Source organism: Lolium rigidum, chromosome 3, assembly GCF_022539505.1.
Source record: "Lolium rigidum isolate FL_2022 chromosome 3, APGP_CSIRO_Lrig_0.1, whole genome shotgun sequence".
Taxonomy (NCBI): Eukaryota; Viridiplantae; Streptophyta; class Magnoliopsida; order Poales; family Poaceae; genus Lolium; species Lolium rigidum.
Window position 1 is genome coordinate 6,400,630 of NC_061510.1, and position 19,306 is coordinate 6,419,935.

Here is a 19,306-nt window from a genome sequence, read left to right on the forward strand (position 1 = left end):
CCTATCTTCAGCCTTCGGGTTGGTGTTAACTAAGGTACACAAAATCTTGAGTCTTGAATTGTCTTAAAAGCTTCACTTGAAGAGGACCAGATGGACCTTGTAGAGTAACTTGGCTTCGGTGCTACAGCTCACTTAGCTCCAAGGTGTAGTTTTAAAAAGATAATCTCAAGGTTAACGAGATTAGCTCTAGGGTTAGACCAAACAGTATGGCTTCATCTCCTCGCAGCGCTGCAGTCAATCTTCAGGGCATTGGCTTCTGCTTCTTTGGCGTCGCCGGGTGTCTTTGGCTGAGTGTCGTACTGAAGTTGGCATTTTGGGGTAACAGGGTTGCATCTACCTGTTACCCAAGTTAGAGTTAGAGTTTCCCGTGAACTCTGTAAACTAACAGTAAGAATTTCTACTAGAATTTTGACCGGATGCGAGGAAAACATCTTAGGGGGGGTTTCCTAGATAGGGCTACCACACAAAAAGTGTTCTTCAGGCCGAAAGGCCAAAACAAGCATCCACACAACAAGCAATCACAAGCACACAAACAAAAAAATTAGGAAACCACAAGCAATCACGAAAACCAAACAAGGTACTTTAAGTACCCAGGGATGCCTAATACGCGGAGGTAGCTCAATCAAAAACAATTGAGTTTTTCCTATCCATCTTATAGGCTTGGGTTGGTTAGAGATGCAGACGTCTTCATCTTGCTGATGTTAACCTCAACATGGATTCTTGTAGCAGTTGGTGGTGACGCAGGTCTGGTGTTGGTTCATCGATGTTGAGGCGAAGGCGAAAGCTGCGTAGATCTTCTGGTCTCAATATCCATGGGATGTGTGGTCTTCAAAGGGGTAACTATTGAGGACTTCCAAGGTCGAAAGTTTCTTGTGACTGGCCTAAAAATTACTAGTCAAGGATGGAGGACTTGATCCTTGACGACTACGAAAGTGCAAGTCCAAAGAGGAACAAGGTCAACTCCTTGACAGACTTTGGTGACAACCAAAGACATGCTCTTATTATCCCTATACGTTTACTACTAAGTCGGCATCCATTCTTCAGTAGCTGCAGTCGGAGATACCTGAGACTTCCTGAAGGGTTGATCCATCTTCGACTTCGAGTCTCCGAGTCTGAGTTGGGGACATCGTCCAACATCTATATTTGGAAGAGGATAAGATAATAGAGTAAGAAGTTTCCAAAGTCTTTAGAAATCAGAGAGCAAGGTAAGAATGTGAAGTTTTTGTAGAGGTAAGAAAGATAGAAGCTAAGCTTCTGGTTACTTAGGAAAATAAGTTTCGTAAATAGTTTTACCAGAGTAGTATTGTCCTATCTAACGTCCATGCTAACTAATGTCTCCTACAGTCAGGATGGCTCTGATACCAGCTCTGTAGGGCCCCATACTAGCTATTCGAAACACCCGTTATGCATCCACATTCACGATCCCATGATCAGTGTGTCGTGAAGGCATAACCGAACTGGTATCAAATACAACATCCATTACAGTACCGAATAAAAAGATTTCAACGGTCACATGACCAAATACTTACATAAGATCCTCAATGGCAGGAGATCAACAACCACACAGTGGAATACTTCAGACGAAAACGTTTGCAAGGCCCAAGTCATGCCATAACTCTACATGCAACTAACTGGGAAGACGTTCCTAGCTCGCATAGACGTCGTCGACTCCTTGTTCATATGTCGGATTCCACCAATTCTGGCCAAGTAAATAGCCAGGGACAAAGCCATGAGTACATTATGAATTGTACTCGCAAACCACCTTAGAGAGAAGTAAAGGATATGCATATTTGGCAGTAGCAAGGAACGGGCGCTATTCTAGGGTTACAAGGAGCGAGAGGTAGTTCCTCTCGAGAGTATGACATCTCTATATCTTTAATGAAAACCTTTTTGTAAACAAGTTTATTTTCAGACTAATAGGTAAGGGCGACCCATTTTCCTTTCCGGCCATCTCAGTATGACCAAAACAACTTTTCCAACTTTCCACCGTACCTCCCAGGTACATCTCCACCAGTCCCACTGGTATCCTTTTTTTCCAAACCCTTTGGAAATCATTTTTATATATCCAAAACTTTCTTTAGTGCCAAGCAGCTTCCATTCCCACGTCAATAACCGCGGACACGGCTATTCGAATAGTTTTACACTCTGTAGAGGTTTTACACTTTCCCCACAAGATCCAATAAATGCGCCGGGATCATCCCCGGTTCACCAAGCGTCGAAACGCGAGGTTCGGATAACCGATCGTAGTTTTTCGTTTTCTCGCCTTAGCCCAAGACATGCCGAATGAGTTGTACGTGCCAAAACCAGAGTCCGGGATGCCGTTTACCCAGGAGTTGCAAATTCCCCGGCACCCGACCCTCCGGAATGCCACCCAACCACTTAGGCATCTTTCATTAGGAGCTCATAAGTTGTACCCCGCGTACCTAAACAGGCAAATGGGTTGCGTCCCTTTTCATGGGAAGAACCCCGGTCGAAGCGTCCATGGTCGGAATGCCACTACGCTTGCAGGACCCAAACTAAGGCGAGACAAACTACTACGCTACGCCCCGTCCCACTTAAGGGTAATGCGGTTGTACTGGTTAGGTCCGGTTCAGGTACTCAGTCACCAAAGGTTTTCGAAAACATTTTACCTCCACTTTCCTCCTGTTATCACCAGATTTTGGCCAAATCAGGAGGTGGGCCGCGATCAGGACGGGCTTGGAAGATTACACGTGGAAGATCTCTGAAGCGGCCTTGCACGGAGAATTTGGGCTAGGTTGCCCGTGTATCTTTAATTATAGTAGATTGTATCTAGATTAAAAGTTAGAGTTTATCTCGTGCACGGTTTAGTGCACGCCCACATTAGAAAGTCCGCTGGACTATAAATATGTACCTAGGGTTTATGGAATAAACAACAACCAACGTTCAACCACAAACAAATCTCGGCGCATCGCCAACTCCTTCGTCTCGAGGGTTTCTACCGGTAAGCATCATGCTGCCTAGATCGCATCTTGCGATCTAGGCAGCACAAGCCTGCCTACGTTGTTCATGTGTTGCTCGTCATCGAAGCCTTTTTGATGGCGAGCAACGTAGTTATCTTAGACATGTTAGGGTTAGCATTGTTCTTCATATTACATGCTTTCGTAGTGCAACCCTTGCATGTCTAGCCGCCCTTACACCTATCTTAGGTGTAGGGGCGGCACCCGCTTGATCATAGTTTAGTAGATCTGATCCGTTACGGTTGCTCCTTGTTCTACAAGGATTAGTTTAATATCTGCAATAGTTAGGCCTTACGAAGGGGGGGAGGATCCAGCGGCGTGTAGGGTGACGTTTGCTAGCCCTAGAAAGGATGTTTCGGGGATCAACCTCGTGTTGGTTTTTAGGCCCTATCTAGGATCGGCTTACGATCACCGTGCGCGAGCGCGAGGCCCAACTCGGAGTAGGATGATCCGATTATGCGGTGAAAACCCTAAATCGTCGTAGATCTCATTAGCTTTACCTTGATCAAGCAGGACCACCATATATTCGGACACCTCGTCCGAATCATGGGTGGATCGGCTCTTTGAGCCGATTCACGGGATAACACTGAGAGCCGATCGAGGCTCGTATTTAATGTTTACGTGTGTGCCCTGCAGGAAACTAAGCGAGGCATCATCCACACCTTCCTGACCAGGTATAGGTCAGGTGGCACGCCCTTGTGATAAACATCGGCGCGTGCGACCAGGAGGCTTTGCGGGCCGTCGCTGCGAGGGACCGGGGCCAGCCGCAGCCCTAGTTGTTCCCGGCTCTACGGTGTTGCCCGTCTCGCCCGCCGGGGGTTTCGACGTCAACAAATTCCGGCACGCCGGTGGGACCGTCAACGACATCCACAACATCGCCATCTACATCCGAGATGGCGGAAGACACTCCGGTCACGTACGAGGATCCGCTCGATGAGCTCAAGAAGAAACATGACGAGATCAAGGCAACCCTTGAAGCCGAACTCATCGGCTCCTTCCACCGAACCCGCTCCCATGGCGTCGGGTGGAAGGGTTTCACACCTGAAGGCGCACTCGATGGAGTGGACCTTTCCGCCCCGTCGGAAGAACGCACCAGGTCGCTGCGGCGGGAAATCAACTACATGGTGGCTCATTCGCTGCACCGCCACTCGAGAGCACTGGTGAACACCTTGGAGCGTGTCGCTCTGCGCGTCGTCAAGGAAATCTTGAGTCACGGTACTCCCCGTCGGGACCGGCTGCGGGGACTTTCAAAGGAGAGATGCCGCTCCAGCCCCGGCCGTTCGCATGGGCAGCACCGGAACTGCCGAACTCATCGGCATACGTCGTCTACAAGATTGGTGGTGATCCTAGTGACTACCAATTCCTACCCGAGGCACCCAAGGAGATCCCGCACGGATACGCGTGCGCATACGTACCGGATTGCAACGCACGGGCACTCTCGAACCAGGCTGCAATAACGGCGGCCTCTGGAACGGCGGGAGGAACGTCGGGAGCCGATCTCGAGAAGCGATCGTGGCTGGCTAAGTACGTCACCCCGACAAACCTCCAAAGCCCAGCTCCTGCAGTTGGCTTAGAACCGGAGAAACAAGCATGGCTGGTTAAGTATGCCACCCCGGCGAATCTTCAGGGTTCGACACCTTCAGCCATCACAGCGGATCAGATTTGTGCAATTCTGAAAGATCAGTTCGGTATGATGCCGAAAAGGAAGGCGTTCGGCTACACCAAGCCGTACCCCAACAGCTACGAACTGATCCCGCTGCCACCCAAATATCGGCTCCCGGACTTCACAAAGTTTAGTGGATCGGATGGGTCCAGCTCCATCGAGCATGTGAGCCGATATTTGGCACAGGTGGGCACGATCTCAGCGTCGGATGAGTTGCGCGTGAGGTTCTTCTCACGGTCCCTCACGAGGATCGGCTTTCGGGTGGTACACGTCGCTACCACCAAACTCCATCCAAACTTGGAAGCGAGTTGGAAGAGCGGTTCCATGAGCAGTATCACTCGGAGGCTTCCGATGTTGGTTTTGCCGATCTAGCGCAAGTACGACGAAGCGCGGGGAGACGAGTGGCAGAATACGTCCGGCGCTTCGGGACCATTAGGAACCGATGCTTTTCGGCTCGTATAAGTGAAAAGAAGCGATCGAGTTGGCGGTGGTGGGTCTCTCATCATCAATCAAGGACGTGGCCTCCCAAGCGGACTACCCTTCGTTAGCGCACATGGTGCGAAGGCTGTCGACATATGAACAACGCCACCCGGATGTTTACCGGGACAAATTCAAGCGGGTGGTGACTGTGGTTGAGGCGGACGAAGATGAAGGTGCCATGGGAGATCGGGAGGTAGCGAGTGGCTGAATGGACTCGAGCGACGGGCCCCGTGACCTGCAAATGGGTGAAGCCACAAGGCCCTCCAAAAGGGTTCGACTTCGACGTGACTAAGACGGAGCAGATTTTTGACCTCTTACTCGCGGAGAAGCATATAAAGGTACCCGAAGGCCACAAGTTCCCCACGGTGCAAGAGTTGAACGGAAGGCCATATCGCAAATGGCATAACACGTTCTCCCACACAACCAACGACTGCAGGGTGTGGCGGCAGCAGATCCAAATGGCGATAGAAAACGGACGGTTGATTTTCAACCAATACGCCATGAAGGTCGACACACACCCCTTTCCCGCCGTGAACATAGTGGAGTATGCTTGCCATGGAGGGTGCCAGCCGGGTTTCCTGTGCAATATCAACATGGTAGATCTTGGACACCACGTTGGCAAGGATGGAGATGAGGGCAGCTGCTCTCATAGCAAAGAAACAGAGGAAGCCGCTCCACGCGATCGGCTCCGCCAAGACGGCAAGCGCTACGTAACGGAGGAGAAGTGAAGAACATAAGATATCGGCGACCTCTCTCCGATCACCTCCTCAACAAGTATGTGAGTCAGTACGACCAACGCCGCCGGTCCAGCGATGATGATGAAAGAGATCGTCTGGCTAGAGAAGCCAGAAGACATCGTCGGCATAATCGCGATGAGGAGGAGCACGAGCATTGTGCCAAAGGAAAGGCAAGGGAGCAAGACGACGAGGACAGGCACTGGGATTGTCCCTTCTTCAGGCACTGCTGGGATTCAGGAATGAGCCGATTGCCAACAATCGGCAATTGCCAAGAATGCAACCGGAAGAAGAAGGAGGCAGCCAATGTGTCCGTGTTCGAGCGCTTAGGACCTCTCCCGCCACGGAGCAAACGAGCTGAGTCCCCTCGGTTGAAAGATCTCGAAGATTCAGAAGACGAGGGGGAGGAAGAAGAAGACAGGTATCACCGGCCAAGGTGGTGCCTCGATGGACTCAGCCGTTCCCGGAAACGCGGGGTTCAACGATTGCGCGGCTCGGAAGAAGGCGAGAGGTTATACTTGCATACATTGAGGAAGGCAAGGCCTGATCCGGCTGCAAAGGTTCAGCGAACCCTGGATGAAGAGGGTCGTCCACGGAAAATGGAGTGGCGCCCCAAGCAAGGAAAGCCGATGATGAAACATCGGCTGGCACAAACATGGTGCTCGTTCTTCCGACGAAGATCAGTGCTCCACGGTTACACGATACATCCAAGGTGGACGACAGCAAGCGCACCAACATGATAAAGTCAGAGATTGGGGCTGGTTCTGTCGACCGGCCTGAACGAGTAGCAAGAGCACGTCAAGGAGCAAACATGGCGAGGCTGATCCTTGTGATCGGCCCCAAAAATTTATGAAGGGAACTTACAAGGCCTTCACCGAGCAAGCAACGTGGAGGCCGATTCCAGCAATCGGCCAAAATTATCCTCACCTTCCATTTTTGCCTGGGTTCGACATGTTATCCAACAGAGCCGATACCATCAATTCTCTTGACAGAATCGGCTCGGGGGGGCACCCAGGTGGATAAAACACGAGGATATGCAGTAGAATTATCTCATCTCATCTTTGGTAATGAGTATTGGAGTATGGGGGCCGATGCACAAGTCGGCCGTAAAAATTCTGAAAATTCGAAAAATTTCGAGCACAGCCGATGCAGCAGACATCGACTTAAGGATATGAAAGCCGATGCATGGCCATCGACTCAAGGGGAATAACTGTTACGATCAGAGGGTCAATGGAGCACGAAGAGCAGCCTGGACGTGCAGATCAGGCCAAGGATGGGTTACATTAAAGGAGCCGATCTATCCGGCAAGAACTGAAGAAGCTCGGGGGGCAGCTCACCTTGAAGACTCTCTGCTTTGAGAAGCCGATTTATGTTCAAATCGGCTGGCTCTGCATAAGAAGCTCCCTCAGACATGATCAAGCCCAGGTCCATACAGCTATTTTGCGTATCCTCGTCTCTGTTCTGCCTTGGCTGAGACTCGGGGGGCAACAGGCCTGGTAGGTGCCCTATTGTTGAGAGCAGATTGGAGTTACCTCGGCTGTCACTGCATCATGATCTTCTCAGGGAAGAACTGGGAAGGAAAAAGCCGTCGTCTGGTACGAGGTTTGGACCGTGTTCGGTGCTGCAAGAAAAGGAAGAGACTGGTTTCTCAAATTAGCCGATGAATAGTCATCGGCTGCGGGACTGCAAAACGCCACGGTCGAGAAAAACAATAATAGCCCGATTCGTCACTATCGGTCTTGGTGTGGCAAGCGGGAGGATGGAAATTGGATTAATGAAAGGAGAAATTGGAAGAACAATTCTCATTAATTCAAAGGAGCAGCTTTACAAGAAGAGCCGATGGCTCTCAAAAGAGGGATCTAGTGCCTAGTGCACTGCTACTGCTAGTCCTACTCTACTAGTCGTCGCTGTCCTCATCGTCGCCGTCGTCGAGGTCGTCGGCGCTGCTCCCGGGAAGCTCCTCGCCGCTGCTGCCCCAGCCGTCGGCTGGAGCCTCCTCCTCCTCCTCGTCATCATCATCGTCCTCGCTATCCGCCCAGCCGCGGAAGCGCTTCGTTGGAGGATACCCAATGGAGGCGGAGGAATCATCTTCCTCCTCCTCATCTTCTTCTTCCTCGTCATCATCGTCGTCCTCGCTGTCCGCCCACATGCGGGAGCGCTTCTTCGGCGGGAGCCTGGCGGAGGGGAGGCCTTGGTCCTCTCCGCTTCTCCTCCCTTCTTCTCCTTGTCGGAGGAGATGGGGTGCGCCCGGAGCGGAGATCGTCCTCTTCTTTGTTCTTCGGCAACGGTTGGAGAGAGGTGCCCGAAGCGGAGGAGGAAGAGGAAGACATGGCTGCGAGGAGAGAAGGTTTTTTGGTTTGGTGAACAGAGCAGAGCAAGGGGATGGAGTGGTGAGCCGTTTGGCACAGATAAATAAAGAGAGTGTGGTGGAGATTTAATGCCATGACGGTTCTCGAGGACGTGATGCCGAAATTGACAATTCATACAGAGAAGCCCAGGAGACGAGGCGTAATGATGGAAGATTCTGCGGCAGTTCTGCTCTGCCACGACATGACCCGACGAAAGAAGAGCATAATGATTTTGGAAATGTCATTTCCAAAACCAGGGGGGCATGTGTTATCACCAGATTTTGGCCAAATCAGGAGGTGGGCCGCGATCAGGACGGGCTTGGAAGATTACACGTGGAAGATCTCTGAAGCGGTCTTGCACGGAGAATTTGGGCTAGGTTGCCCGTGTATCTTTAATTATAGTAGATTGTATCTAGATTAAAAGTTAGAGTTTATCTCGTGCACGGTTTAGTGCACGCCCACATTAGAAAGTCCACTTGGACTATAAATATGTACCTAGGGTTTATGGAATAAACAACAACCAACGTTCAACCACAAACAAATCTCGGCGCATCGCCAACTCCTTCGTCTCGAGGGTTTCTACCGGTAAGCATCATGCTGCCTAGATCGCATCTTGCGATCTAGGCAGCCAAGCCTGCCTACGTTGTTCATGCGTTGCTCGTATCTGAAGCCTTTTTGATGGCGAGCAACGTAGTTATCTTAGACATGTTAGGGTTAGCATTGTTCTTCATATTACATGCTTTCGTAGTGCAACCCTTGCATGTCTAGCCGCCCTACACCTATCTTAGGTGTAGGGGCGGCACCCGCTTGATCATAGTTTAGTAGATCTGATCCGTTACGGTTGCTCCTTGTTCTACAAGGATTAGTTTAATATCTGCAATAGTTAGGCCTTACGAAGGGGGGAGGATCCAGCGGCGTGTAGGGTGACGTTTGCTAGCCCTAGAAAGGATGTTCCGGGGATCAACCTCGTGTTGGTTTTTAGGCCCTATCTAGGATCGGCTTACGATCACCGTGTGCGAGCGCGAGGCCCAACCTGGAGTAGGATGATCCGATTATGCGGTGAAAACCCTAAATCGTCGTAGATCTCATTAGCTTTACCTTGATCAAGCAGGACCACCATATATTCGGACACCTCGTCTGAATCATGGGTGGATCGGCTCTTTGAGCCGATTCACGGGATAACTCGAGAGCCGATCGAGGCTCGTATTTAATGTTTACGTGTGTGCCCCTGCAGAAACTAAGCGAGGCATCATCCACACCTTCCCGACCAGGTATAGGTCAGGTGGCACGCCCTTGTGATAAACATCGGCGCGTGCGACCGGGAGGCTTTGCGGGCCGTCGCTCTGAGGGACTGGGGCCAGCCGCAGCCCTAGTTGTTCCCGGCTCTACGGTGTTGCCCGTCTCTGCCCGCCTGGGGGTTTCTGACGTCAACACCTCCAGCAACCTTCTTCCCAAAAACTTTTCTTTTTCATAAACTCACACTTGGTCAGGGTTGCCCCATTCCAACGTTTTCGAAGAACTTCCTTTCTTGAAACCTTTTTCATAAAACATATTTTTAAAAGGGCTCCCAGCCTATAGTCCAGCTTTACTTGAAAAAGAGTCGACAAGAAGGATAGGGTGTTAAGCACCATACCACTAACAGGTATTTGTTTAGTAGGTATCAACGAGGGCTGCACCTGTAAGGGTGGAAAAATAAAACACCGAGTGGCAAGACCACTCACCTGGCGCCTGCAACACGCCTTCACGCCATAGAGGAGCCGAGGGGGCGAGAGAGATCCCTGCCACCGCCAGTGTCCACCATGCTTTGCCTGGCCGCGCCCTCGGATGACGGTGAGGGAGGATGGGTGAGGAGAGGTGGGACTGTGGGAGTCTGGTGGTGGCGGCGGCTAGGGTTCTCTCCCTGGCAGAGGGAGAGGAGAGCTACTGAAGATCTCCGACATGTATGGTGAGATGTTGATTTGCCATGCGATGCGGCAAGCACGACAAGATGCCAATGGTGGTGTGAAGCTACATCGTGTGGGTTAGGAAAGCTAATGAATAGTGTACACGGGAACTAGCCAAAAAAATCGGTGAAGTTTTAGTTGGCCAGTTAGTGCATGCATGCATTAGCTAGCTAGTTGCATGTGCACGTAGGAGTATTCGCCGGGTCATGAGGTAGTGGGCTGGATGGTTAGATCTTCGTCGAGTTTGTGGTGGGCGCTAGACTGCTAGTGCGTGAGTGTGGCCAATGCCCGTGTGTGCAAGTGAGTCTATTCACAAATATTGTGTCTCCATTGTTTGTTTCTTTATTTTTTGCGGGGAGTGTCTCCATTGTTTTTGTGTGAGTTGAGATGTTGAATAACAATTAATATCAGAGCGAGAAGATCTTAGATACCCATGGCGATGGCGGTGTGATGCCGCTAAATCCGACAATGGAGGTGGCAGTGAGCTCCATGCGTGGCGGAGGTCGACGGTACAAGGCGTAGGTTGCTGGCCGTGTGATGTCGCTAATGGCCGGCTGCGGTGTGATGCCGCAAGAGAAGACAACGATGTGATGCTGCCACGAGGAAACGCCGGTGCGATGCTAATACGAGGAGACACCGACTTTGAAGAAGGGCGGCCCCTTCTTTGAAGCTACATAAGGATCGGAGAATCAAAATTAGAGGACGATAGTTAGCCTCTAATATGGTTATTGTATATGCATTATCTTCTTTTGTATGTAGCCAGGATAATTTTTGCAGCCAACCAACAAGATGTATGTGTGATACATACAAAGGTTAGCCATGCCCAAATCCTTGCGGGAGGGGGTGGGGGTGGGCGGTCCGCCAGAGATGCCACGCCCAAATCCTTAGGGGAGGAGGTGCACGGTTCACTGGAGATGGCATCTCCCAAATCCAAATAGGTGGGGGTGAGGGTGAGCAGTTCACCGGACATGTCTGCGCCCAAATCCTTATGGGAGGGGGTGGGGTCATGTCACCGATGTTGGAGAAGGAGTGGGAGATTTAGAGGGTTGGTCGACCGGTGGGCGGTGCCGCAGTGGTCTAGCAGAGGGGGCGCTTAGGGTAGGCGCGCCGGCCGTAGGTAGCGGGAGCAGGAGGTGTTGAATATGTAAGCAGGTTATCATATGAATTAATCCGAACTAATACTTGACAAATCATGAATACATAAACAACAGATGAACAAATCATGCAGATCAAAAGAATAGATGAACATATAGCATCTAGACAAGATAAACCTATCGCATCTACTCCAAACAGCAGTACTAGAAACTGTAGCAAGATTTAAAACGAGAAGGACATATATATGTACCGTCCAGCGTTGGCCCATGTTGAGGTTGCCGAATAGGTTGTCGATATCTAGGAAGAAGATGTCGTTCGTGAACTCGTCGTTAGACGATGTCGTGTTGCCAGTAGTCGAGTGTAAGAGCTCCCCCAAAACCTGATTGCCCCTCACCCGTAGAGGTCTACGAGAGGCAGGGTTTCGGAGGCCTACTGTCCTGCTGCTCGGTGCACGCCGAAGGACAGGATGAGGAAGACAAAGACGGCGACACAATGTACTGGAAAGAGGCGGTTGCATATGGTGTCTCGTACAGGCTAGGGTTTGCGACCACGTTTACATAGTGCAGTTCGGGAAGGTCTTGGGGCGCAGCCCAGGTCCGTGTCAGCACAACCACGATCCAGAAAAACCGGAACGGAATGGCTGCGTTAACACGTCCATTAATGACTCAGAATTAATCACACGATTAATTTCCTGAACAACAAAAATAAGCTCGGCTCAGCGAGATTCCCGCGGCACGTCGTGACGTGTGTGCGTGACGAGGCGGGCGGCAGAGGAGGAGTGCGCGAGGACTCTCTCTCTCTTCTCACTCACTTACAAGGACTAGCAACTAGCAATGTGGGACTACACTTTACTCCCACCCCTTGCCACTCCCACATGGGTCAAGAGAATTTCAGAATTTGTATTGGGACATGGGCTAAGGCCCAAGGCCAAATTCCAGCAATCCCCCACAAAGTCTCGTTGGCACATTTAAATACCATTTTTCCAGAACATTGTTCTATATACCGGTGTGTGGTGGAAACTGTCAAGTTGAACTTACACTAAAAACTTTATATAATATTAGTTTGCAACTTGAATAGTGGACTATGCATTGAACTAAAAGTTTTCTACGCACTAGCTTCACACAAAGCCTAAACCGATACAGGGCTGCCGCGAGACTTCCTCGCGGTGTGGAGCTTGCACATCATACTCCAGGGCGTTTCATGAGTTTATTAGAGAGCACCCAACTCTCATAGATTGCAACGTTTAACAATCACACTCATATAGGTGTGTTCTTCAGAAAATGCTCTGCAGGAAAGCATCTTGGCTTGAATATGCCACTTAGAACATTTTAAGATAAATATCAACCCGCCATGCAGATTAGGAGAGTATTTCATCTTCACGGAGAGGTAATTAAGGGTAGGGATAGTCTCCTCCCAGCTGACCAACAGCTTGTCTCCCAGCTCTAATTCACGGGATCTCCGATCACATAGAGTGGGTTACCACTGGGGGCAACTGATAGTGTGGTTCTCAAGCCCATCTCCCTCGATGCATTCTCTATTACATTGCGTGATAGACCCTATGTGAAGTGATCGATCTGCTAAGTTTCTAGACGTTTGGATATAATCCAACACAATAACTCTGGAGTTTCTCAATTTTCTAACAGATTTCAATCTCCTCTTCACATTCCTTGATGACTTCATATTATCCTTAGAACTGTTTACTTTGATTATCACAGTTTGATTATCGCAGTTCATCGGGATAGCGGGTATTGGTTTCTCAACCACATATAAGTCCATCAAGAGCTCACGGACCACTCTGCTTCAAGAGCGGTAGTGTCTAGTGTTGTGAGTTCTACTTCTATTGTTGACATCGTTAAGATGGTCTGCTTGCAAGACTTCCAAGAAACAGCGCCGTCACCAAGTGTAAACAAATAACCACTCGTGGCCTTAGTCTCATCAGCATCAGAAATGCAGTTGGAAACACTATAACCCTCAAATACCCTCGGATATCCAGTATAGTGAATACCATAGCTCGCAGTGCCTTTCAAATAGCGCAAAACTATCTCAAGAGCATGCCAATGAACATCTCCATGTCTTGGTACAAATCGAGTCAATTTGCTTACAGCAAAAGAGATGTCAGGCATCCTTGCGCTGGCTAAATACATAAGCGAGCCAATGATTTGAGAATATCTCAGTTGATCTCTAGCAGCTCTTTTGTTCTTTTGAATTAGAACAATATGATCATAAGGCGTTGGATAAGACTGGCAATCGCTACACCGAAGCGACTTAATATTTTTTCCACATAGTGGGACTGAAGCAATGCAATCCCACCATTGTCATCCTTCAGAAGCTTGATGTTTAAGATTACATCATCTACTCCTAAGTCCTTCACCTCAAAGCAGTGAGATAGGAACTATTTGAACTGCTTAATAACAGTAAGGCTGGTTCCAAATATCAATATGTCATCAACATAGAGACAAAGGATAACTCCCTCGCCCCCACCATGGCGATATTGTACACACTTGTCAGCTTCGTTTACAACAAATCCTTAAGTGGTTAAGGTTCTTTGAACTTCGCATGTCACTTCTTAGGTGCTTTCTTAAGACCATACGAAGATTTCAACAACTTACACACCTTTCCTTCCTGACCATCTACTACAAATCCATCGGGCTGCTCCATATAAATTTTCATTGAGCTCTCCATTTAGGAAAGTTGTCTTACCGTCCATTTGATGAACGAGAAGACCATGTGAGGCAGCCAAGGAATGTAGTACTCGAATAGTGGTTAGTCGAGCTACAAGTGAGTATGTATCAAAGAAGTCTTCGCCTTCTTTCTGAGTATAACCCATGGCCACAAGTCGTGCATTGTACTTTTCAATAGTATCATTGAGCCTAAACTTTTCCTTGAACACCCACTTCATCCTAGGTTTTCACCCATAAGGACGATCAGTAACCTTCCAAGTTCCATTAGCAAAGATGGAATCCATCTCGCTACGGACAGCTTCTTTCCAGTAGTCAGCATCGTGAGATGCATAGGCTTCTGAAATAGAAGTAGGAATATCATCCACGAGGTACACAATAAAATCACGACCAAAGGATTTTGCAGTCCTCTATCTCTTGCTCCTTTTGGGAGCTTCATTGTCGTCCTCCACAGGATCATCATAGTGTTCTATCGCAGTGGTAGGTTCAGGAATGGTAACTAACTCCTGACTTTATGAACTAGGCATCTCCTTATTTGATGAGCTAGACGTGTCTTTCATGGGAAAGATGTCCTCAAAGAAAGTCACATCATTCGACTCCATAATTGTACCAACATGCATGTCGGATACCTTAGATTTCAATATCAAAAATATGTAGCCAATGCTATGAAATGCATATCCCAGAAAAACACAATCCACGGTTTTTGGTCCAAGCTTGCGCTTCTTGGGTATTGGCACATTCACTTTCATCAAACAACTCGAAGTAAGTAAGTAGGAGAGTTTCAGCCTTTTCCTTTCCCATTCCTCAAACGGAGTAATGCTTTTGTTCTTTGTGGGAACGTGGTTTACGACATGACACACGGTCATTGTCGCCTCCCGCCACCATACCTTGGATAGACCCGATTTATCTAGCATGGCGTTAACCAAATCAGTTAGAGTATGGTTCTTCCTTCTGGCCACCCCATTAGACTAAGGTGAGCAGGGAGGCATCCTCTCATGTATAATACCGTGCTCCGCACAAAACGAATCGAACTCATTGGAAAAATACTCTCCACCACGATCAGATCTAAGCCGTTTAATCTTTCTATCAAATTGGTTTTCTGCTTCAGCTTTATAGATTTTGAAGTTATTAAAAGCTTCATCTTTCGATTTCAGAAGATACACATAATGGTATCGAGTGGAGTCATCAATTAAAGTCATGAAGTATGTTTTTTCACCTTTTGTCAACTCGCCATTCATTTCACAAAGATCTGAATGTATGAGTTCCAGTGGTGACAAATCTCTTACCTCAGCAGTCTTGTGAGACTTGTGAGGTTGCTTAGCTTGCATACACACTTGACATTTGGAGCTCTTGACAGTAGTAAATTTTGGAATTAAATTCATATTGGTTAGGCGCGTCATGCACCCAAAATTAATATGACAAAGTCGTGAATGCCAAATATTGGACTCACTATCATTGCAAACATGATTAATAATTTGAGTACATAAGTCTGATAAACATAAGCGGAACAAGCCTCCACACTCACAACCTTTTCCAACAAATTGTCCATACTTAGAAATTACAACTTTATTGGACTAAAAAACCAACTTAAAACCATCTCGACATAAAAGTGATCCGCTGACATGAAGGAGGAAGCTTGGCAATAATGCCACCGACCACAAACTTGTCTGGAAAGGTACACTTAAACTTCTCAAGTGCTTTGGCAAGTAACTGTATCTCACGAGCTTGCTTAACAATGGAGCGCTCACCAGTCATCTTGTAGTCATAGTATTGCTCCATGACATAAAACTCAGTTCCAGCATCCGAGACCCCAAATTTGGCCTCGAGTGCATCCCATGCATCCTTAGCATGCTCAAAAGTTATGTACGGGTCAACAATGTTGTCCGCAAGAATACTGGAGAGGGCCGCCTTAAACATGGCATCGAATTTCTTGTAAGCTTCCTCCTGAGCAGGAGAAGATCACCCTCAGGTTTGCCAAGAAGGGCACTATCGCAGTTCAGGTTTTGAAACCAGAGAACTGCCCTCGTGCGCCACCTCTTATAGTGTGAACCATCAAAGAGAGGCGGCCTAGTAGCAGCGATAATGCCACTTGAATTCATTTGCCTATAATCAAGTTTATGAATTGTTGAATATATAAGGAAATTATCATATAAATTAATCCGAACTAATACTTGACAAATTATGACTACATAAATAGCAGATGGCTAATCATGTAGATCAACAGAATAGATGAGCAGATAACATCCAGAGAAGATAAACCTACCGCATCTACTCCAAACAGCAATACTAGAAACTTTAGCAAGATCTGAAACAAGAAGGACATATATATGTACCGTCCAGCGTTGGCAGCAGCAACGGCAGCATCGATGTTGGTGGCAGCAGCAGTATCCTAGTTGTTGTCGTCCATGTTGAAGTTGCCGAAGAGGTTGTCGATGTCCGGGAAGAAGTCGTCGTTCGGGAACTCGTCGTCGGACGACGTCGTATTGCTAGTAGTCGCGCGTAAGCGCTCCCCAAAAATCCGATTGCCCCTCACCCGAACAGGTCTACGAGAGGCAGGATTCCGTAGGCCTACTGTGTCCTGCCGCTCGGTGCACGCCGAAGGACGGGATGAGGAAGACGAAGGCAGCGGCGCAATATACTGGAAAGAGGCAGTCGCATACGGTGTCTCGTAAGGGCTATGGTTCGCGGCCGCGTTTATATAGTGCAATTTGGGAAGGTCGTGGTGCGCAGCCCACATCCGAGTTGGCATAGCCACTATCCAGAAAAAACGGAATGAAACGGCTGCGTTAACGCGTCCATTAATGACTTGTAATTAATCACACGATTAATTTCCCGAACAACAAAAATAAGCTCGTCTTGGCGAGATTCCGGCAACCTGCGTGACGAGGTGTGGCGAGGCGAGGTGAGTGACGGAGGAGGAGGAGGAGTGCGCGAGGGATCTCTCTCTTCTCACTCACTTACAAGAACTAGAACAACCCACCTTATATATACCACTTTAACTATTTCCTAACTAGCAATGTGGAACTAAACTTTCAGAATTTGTATTGGGACATGAGCTAGGACCCAAAGCCAAATTCCAACAGAAGGTTGGGCTGGTTGAAGAGGGCAGTTGAGAGCCGGACTCGCCGGAGTTGGGGAGGAAGAAGTGGAGATGTTGCTGTCGCGGTCGACCGCCAGCTAGTTACGCCCTATTGTTACCGGTTTAGATGGTTCTTGGAAACCGGAAACGTGTCGCTGAAAAACTGAAGGAACCGGCCGGAAGTGAAACTCTACGTGACCACGCCTCCGCCTTTATAGGATCATCAGGTACACGAGACGCCGCCAAGCAAACTCCACAAAGACCTTTAGCTTGCAACGCACGCACCCCGTCGTCCGTCGATCTCCCGCTAACTACCCGGCGCGCCTGGCGTCATCAGCAGAGGACCGGCGCGCAAGGACTTGCCCGGTGAGTCACCCCCAAAATTTCTACGTACCTGCTCAGTCTGATCTTAGGATTAGCCAACTGAAAAATACCAAAATCTTGCATGTTGTATTCCTATCTTGAAGGAGCAAAGACAACTGCTGTATTGGATTCTTGAATTAGACGTCTTAGTCTAGAACGGATTTGCTATTACTATCTCAACTCGTTTATCTTTGTTTCCCGTTCCCTGTAACGAACTTCGTTGTTTCGATCTGTTAAATTTTACTGAAACTGGGTTAGCCCGGTTGAAATCTGTGTAAAATCTACTTTTTTTTTTGAAACATGCGAGAGATGCACGGACATGGTATTTTGGCTCGTAAGTTCAAAAGCAACTATTATAAAAAAATATTTTAAATATATTTCAATATGCTAAAATGTCCGAAAAAATCATGGTGCCCAGACATACTATGCGGCCACTAGGGTAGATATACTACTCTTAAGTAATTAAGTGTTCGATGCTTTCTTCCTCATTCTGTGTATTCTTAAGGAATCGTGTCATAAAACACATTCTGGTTGCTCCTCTTGGTCACTCATGTAGTCCCGTGTAGTGTCAACCTCCCGGAACACCCACATGTTATTCCCGTGGAACTTGTTCATTGGTGGGACTAGCTGCTATGTACGGTGTAGTATATTGCAAAACATTGATTTTTGGTGCTCGTTTGAGATGGAGAATCTTGCTAAGAAACTCAGATCATTTTTCTACAAGCAGCCCGAGGATGGAAGCACCTTGGCTGACAGTACCCTTCGTCTCAGCGGAAGGATGGAGATTTCTGTGGAGGCCCTCAACGGAAACATCATCACCCTCCAGGTGGATCCATCTGATACCATCCATGCCGTCAAGGCAAAGATTCAGGATCATCATTGCCTTATCTTTGGCCGGAAACAACTTGAGGACAGCTCTACTTTGGCTGATTATGGCATCCAGGATGGCTCCACTCTTAAACTTCTTCCGCGCCCCCAAGAAAGGATGGGAATTCACATCAGCCCACTGGGAGATTATTTCTATGTTAAGAGCTCAGATACTATTGACACTCTCAAGGCAAAGATTCAATATGAGTATGCCATTCACCCGGACCAGCAGCACCTCACCTTTAACCAGAACATGCTGGAGGGAGGCCGTACGTTGGCCTACTATGATATTCGGAACGGATCCACTCTCGACTTTGCCCTCCGGCACCGATCGGGACTGATGCAGATCTTCATCAAGAATCTTACAGGAAAGACCTTGGCGCTCATGGTTGAGAGCTCAGATACTGTCTATAGTGTCAAGGAGAAGATTCAGCAGGTTGATGGCATTGACCCTGCAGTCCTGCGCATCATCTATGCCGGGACGCAACTCGAGGATCACCGGACTCTGGCGGACTACAACATCGAGAAAGAGTCCACTCTTCATCTTGCCCTCCGTCTCTTGTCTTGTAGTAAATGTCCAGGAAATTGACAATGCCAAGAGTGCGCGTTAATTTTTTTTTCTTCAAAATGAGGAATGCTCCACCTCTGCATCAATAGATGCACACAGCCATTTGTTAAAAATAGGGAGGGTCTAACCATCATCTAGCTGATTTTGCAATTGGGCATAAGTCAGATTTTGACTATAGTAGTACTCATTTTCTCATTCTTCCTCGCTACATTCCTCGTTCCGATCAGTTTTCACAGGGAAAAAAAACAACCTGTTTATTGTCTATGTCCGGTTTTTTCCCTGATTTTTCCTAGTCGTGACTAACCCCATCTCCCGATCAATTCAGCCTTCTTTCGAGTCTGTTAAAGGAAAACATGGACTAAAAGTAGCCAATATGGGCCACATCTAGTTATTTTTGTGCCTTAAACACGAATAGGGGAACTGGGCCTCCTATTTCTGGTCACGTTCTATCAACTGCCTTCACGTCAGCATTCTCTGTTCTTCCTCCTCACGCAAAGACGGCAGCATCTA

General features: G+C 48.3%; 1 protein-coding gene across 1 annotated transcript in view; it reads left to right on the plus strand.

Annotated features, from left to right (window-relative positions):
* LOC124694241 (polyubiquitin-like) overlaps nucleotides 1-18,817 on the plus strand; it is a 154,818-nt gene extending 136,001 nt beyond the window's left edge. Inside the window, exon 4 of the mRNA XM_047227252.1 lies at nucleotides 18,133-18,817. Coding sequence (XP_047083208.1) covers nucleotides 18,133-18,817 — 685 coding nt within the window. The remainder of the gene's footprint in view (nucleotides 1-18,132) is intronic.
* The last annotated feature ends 489 nt before the right edge of the window (nucleotides 18,818-19,306 follow it).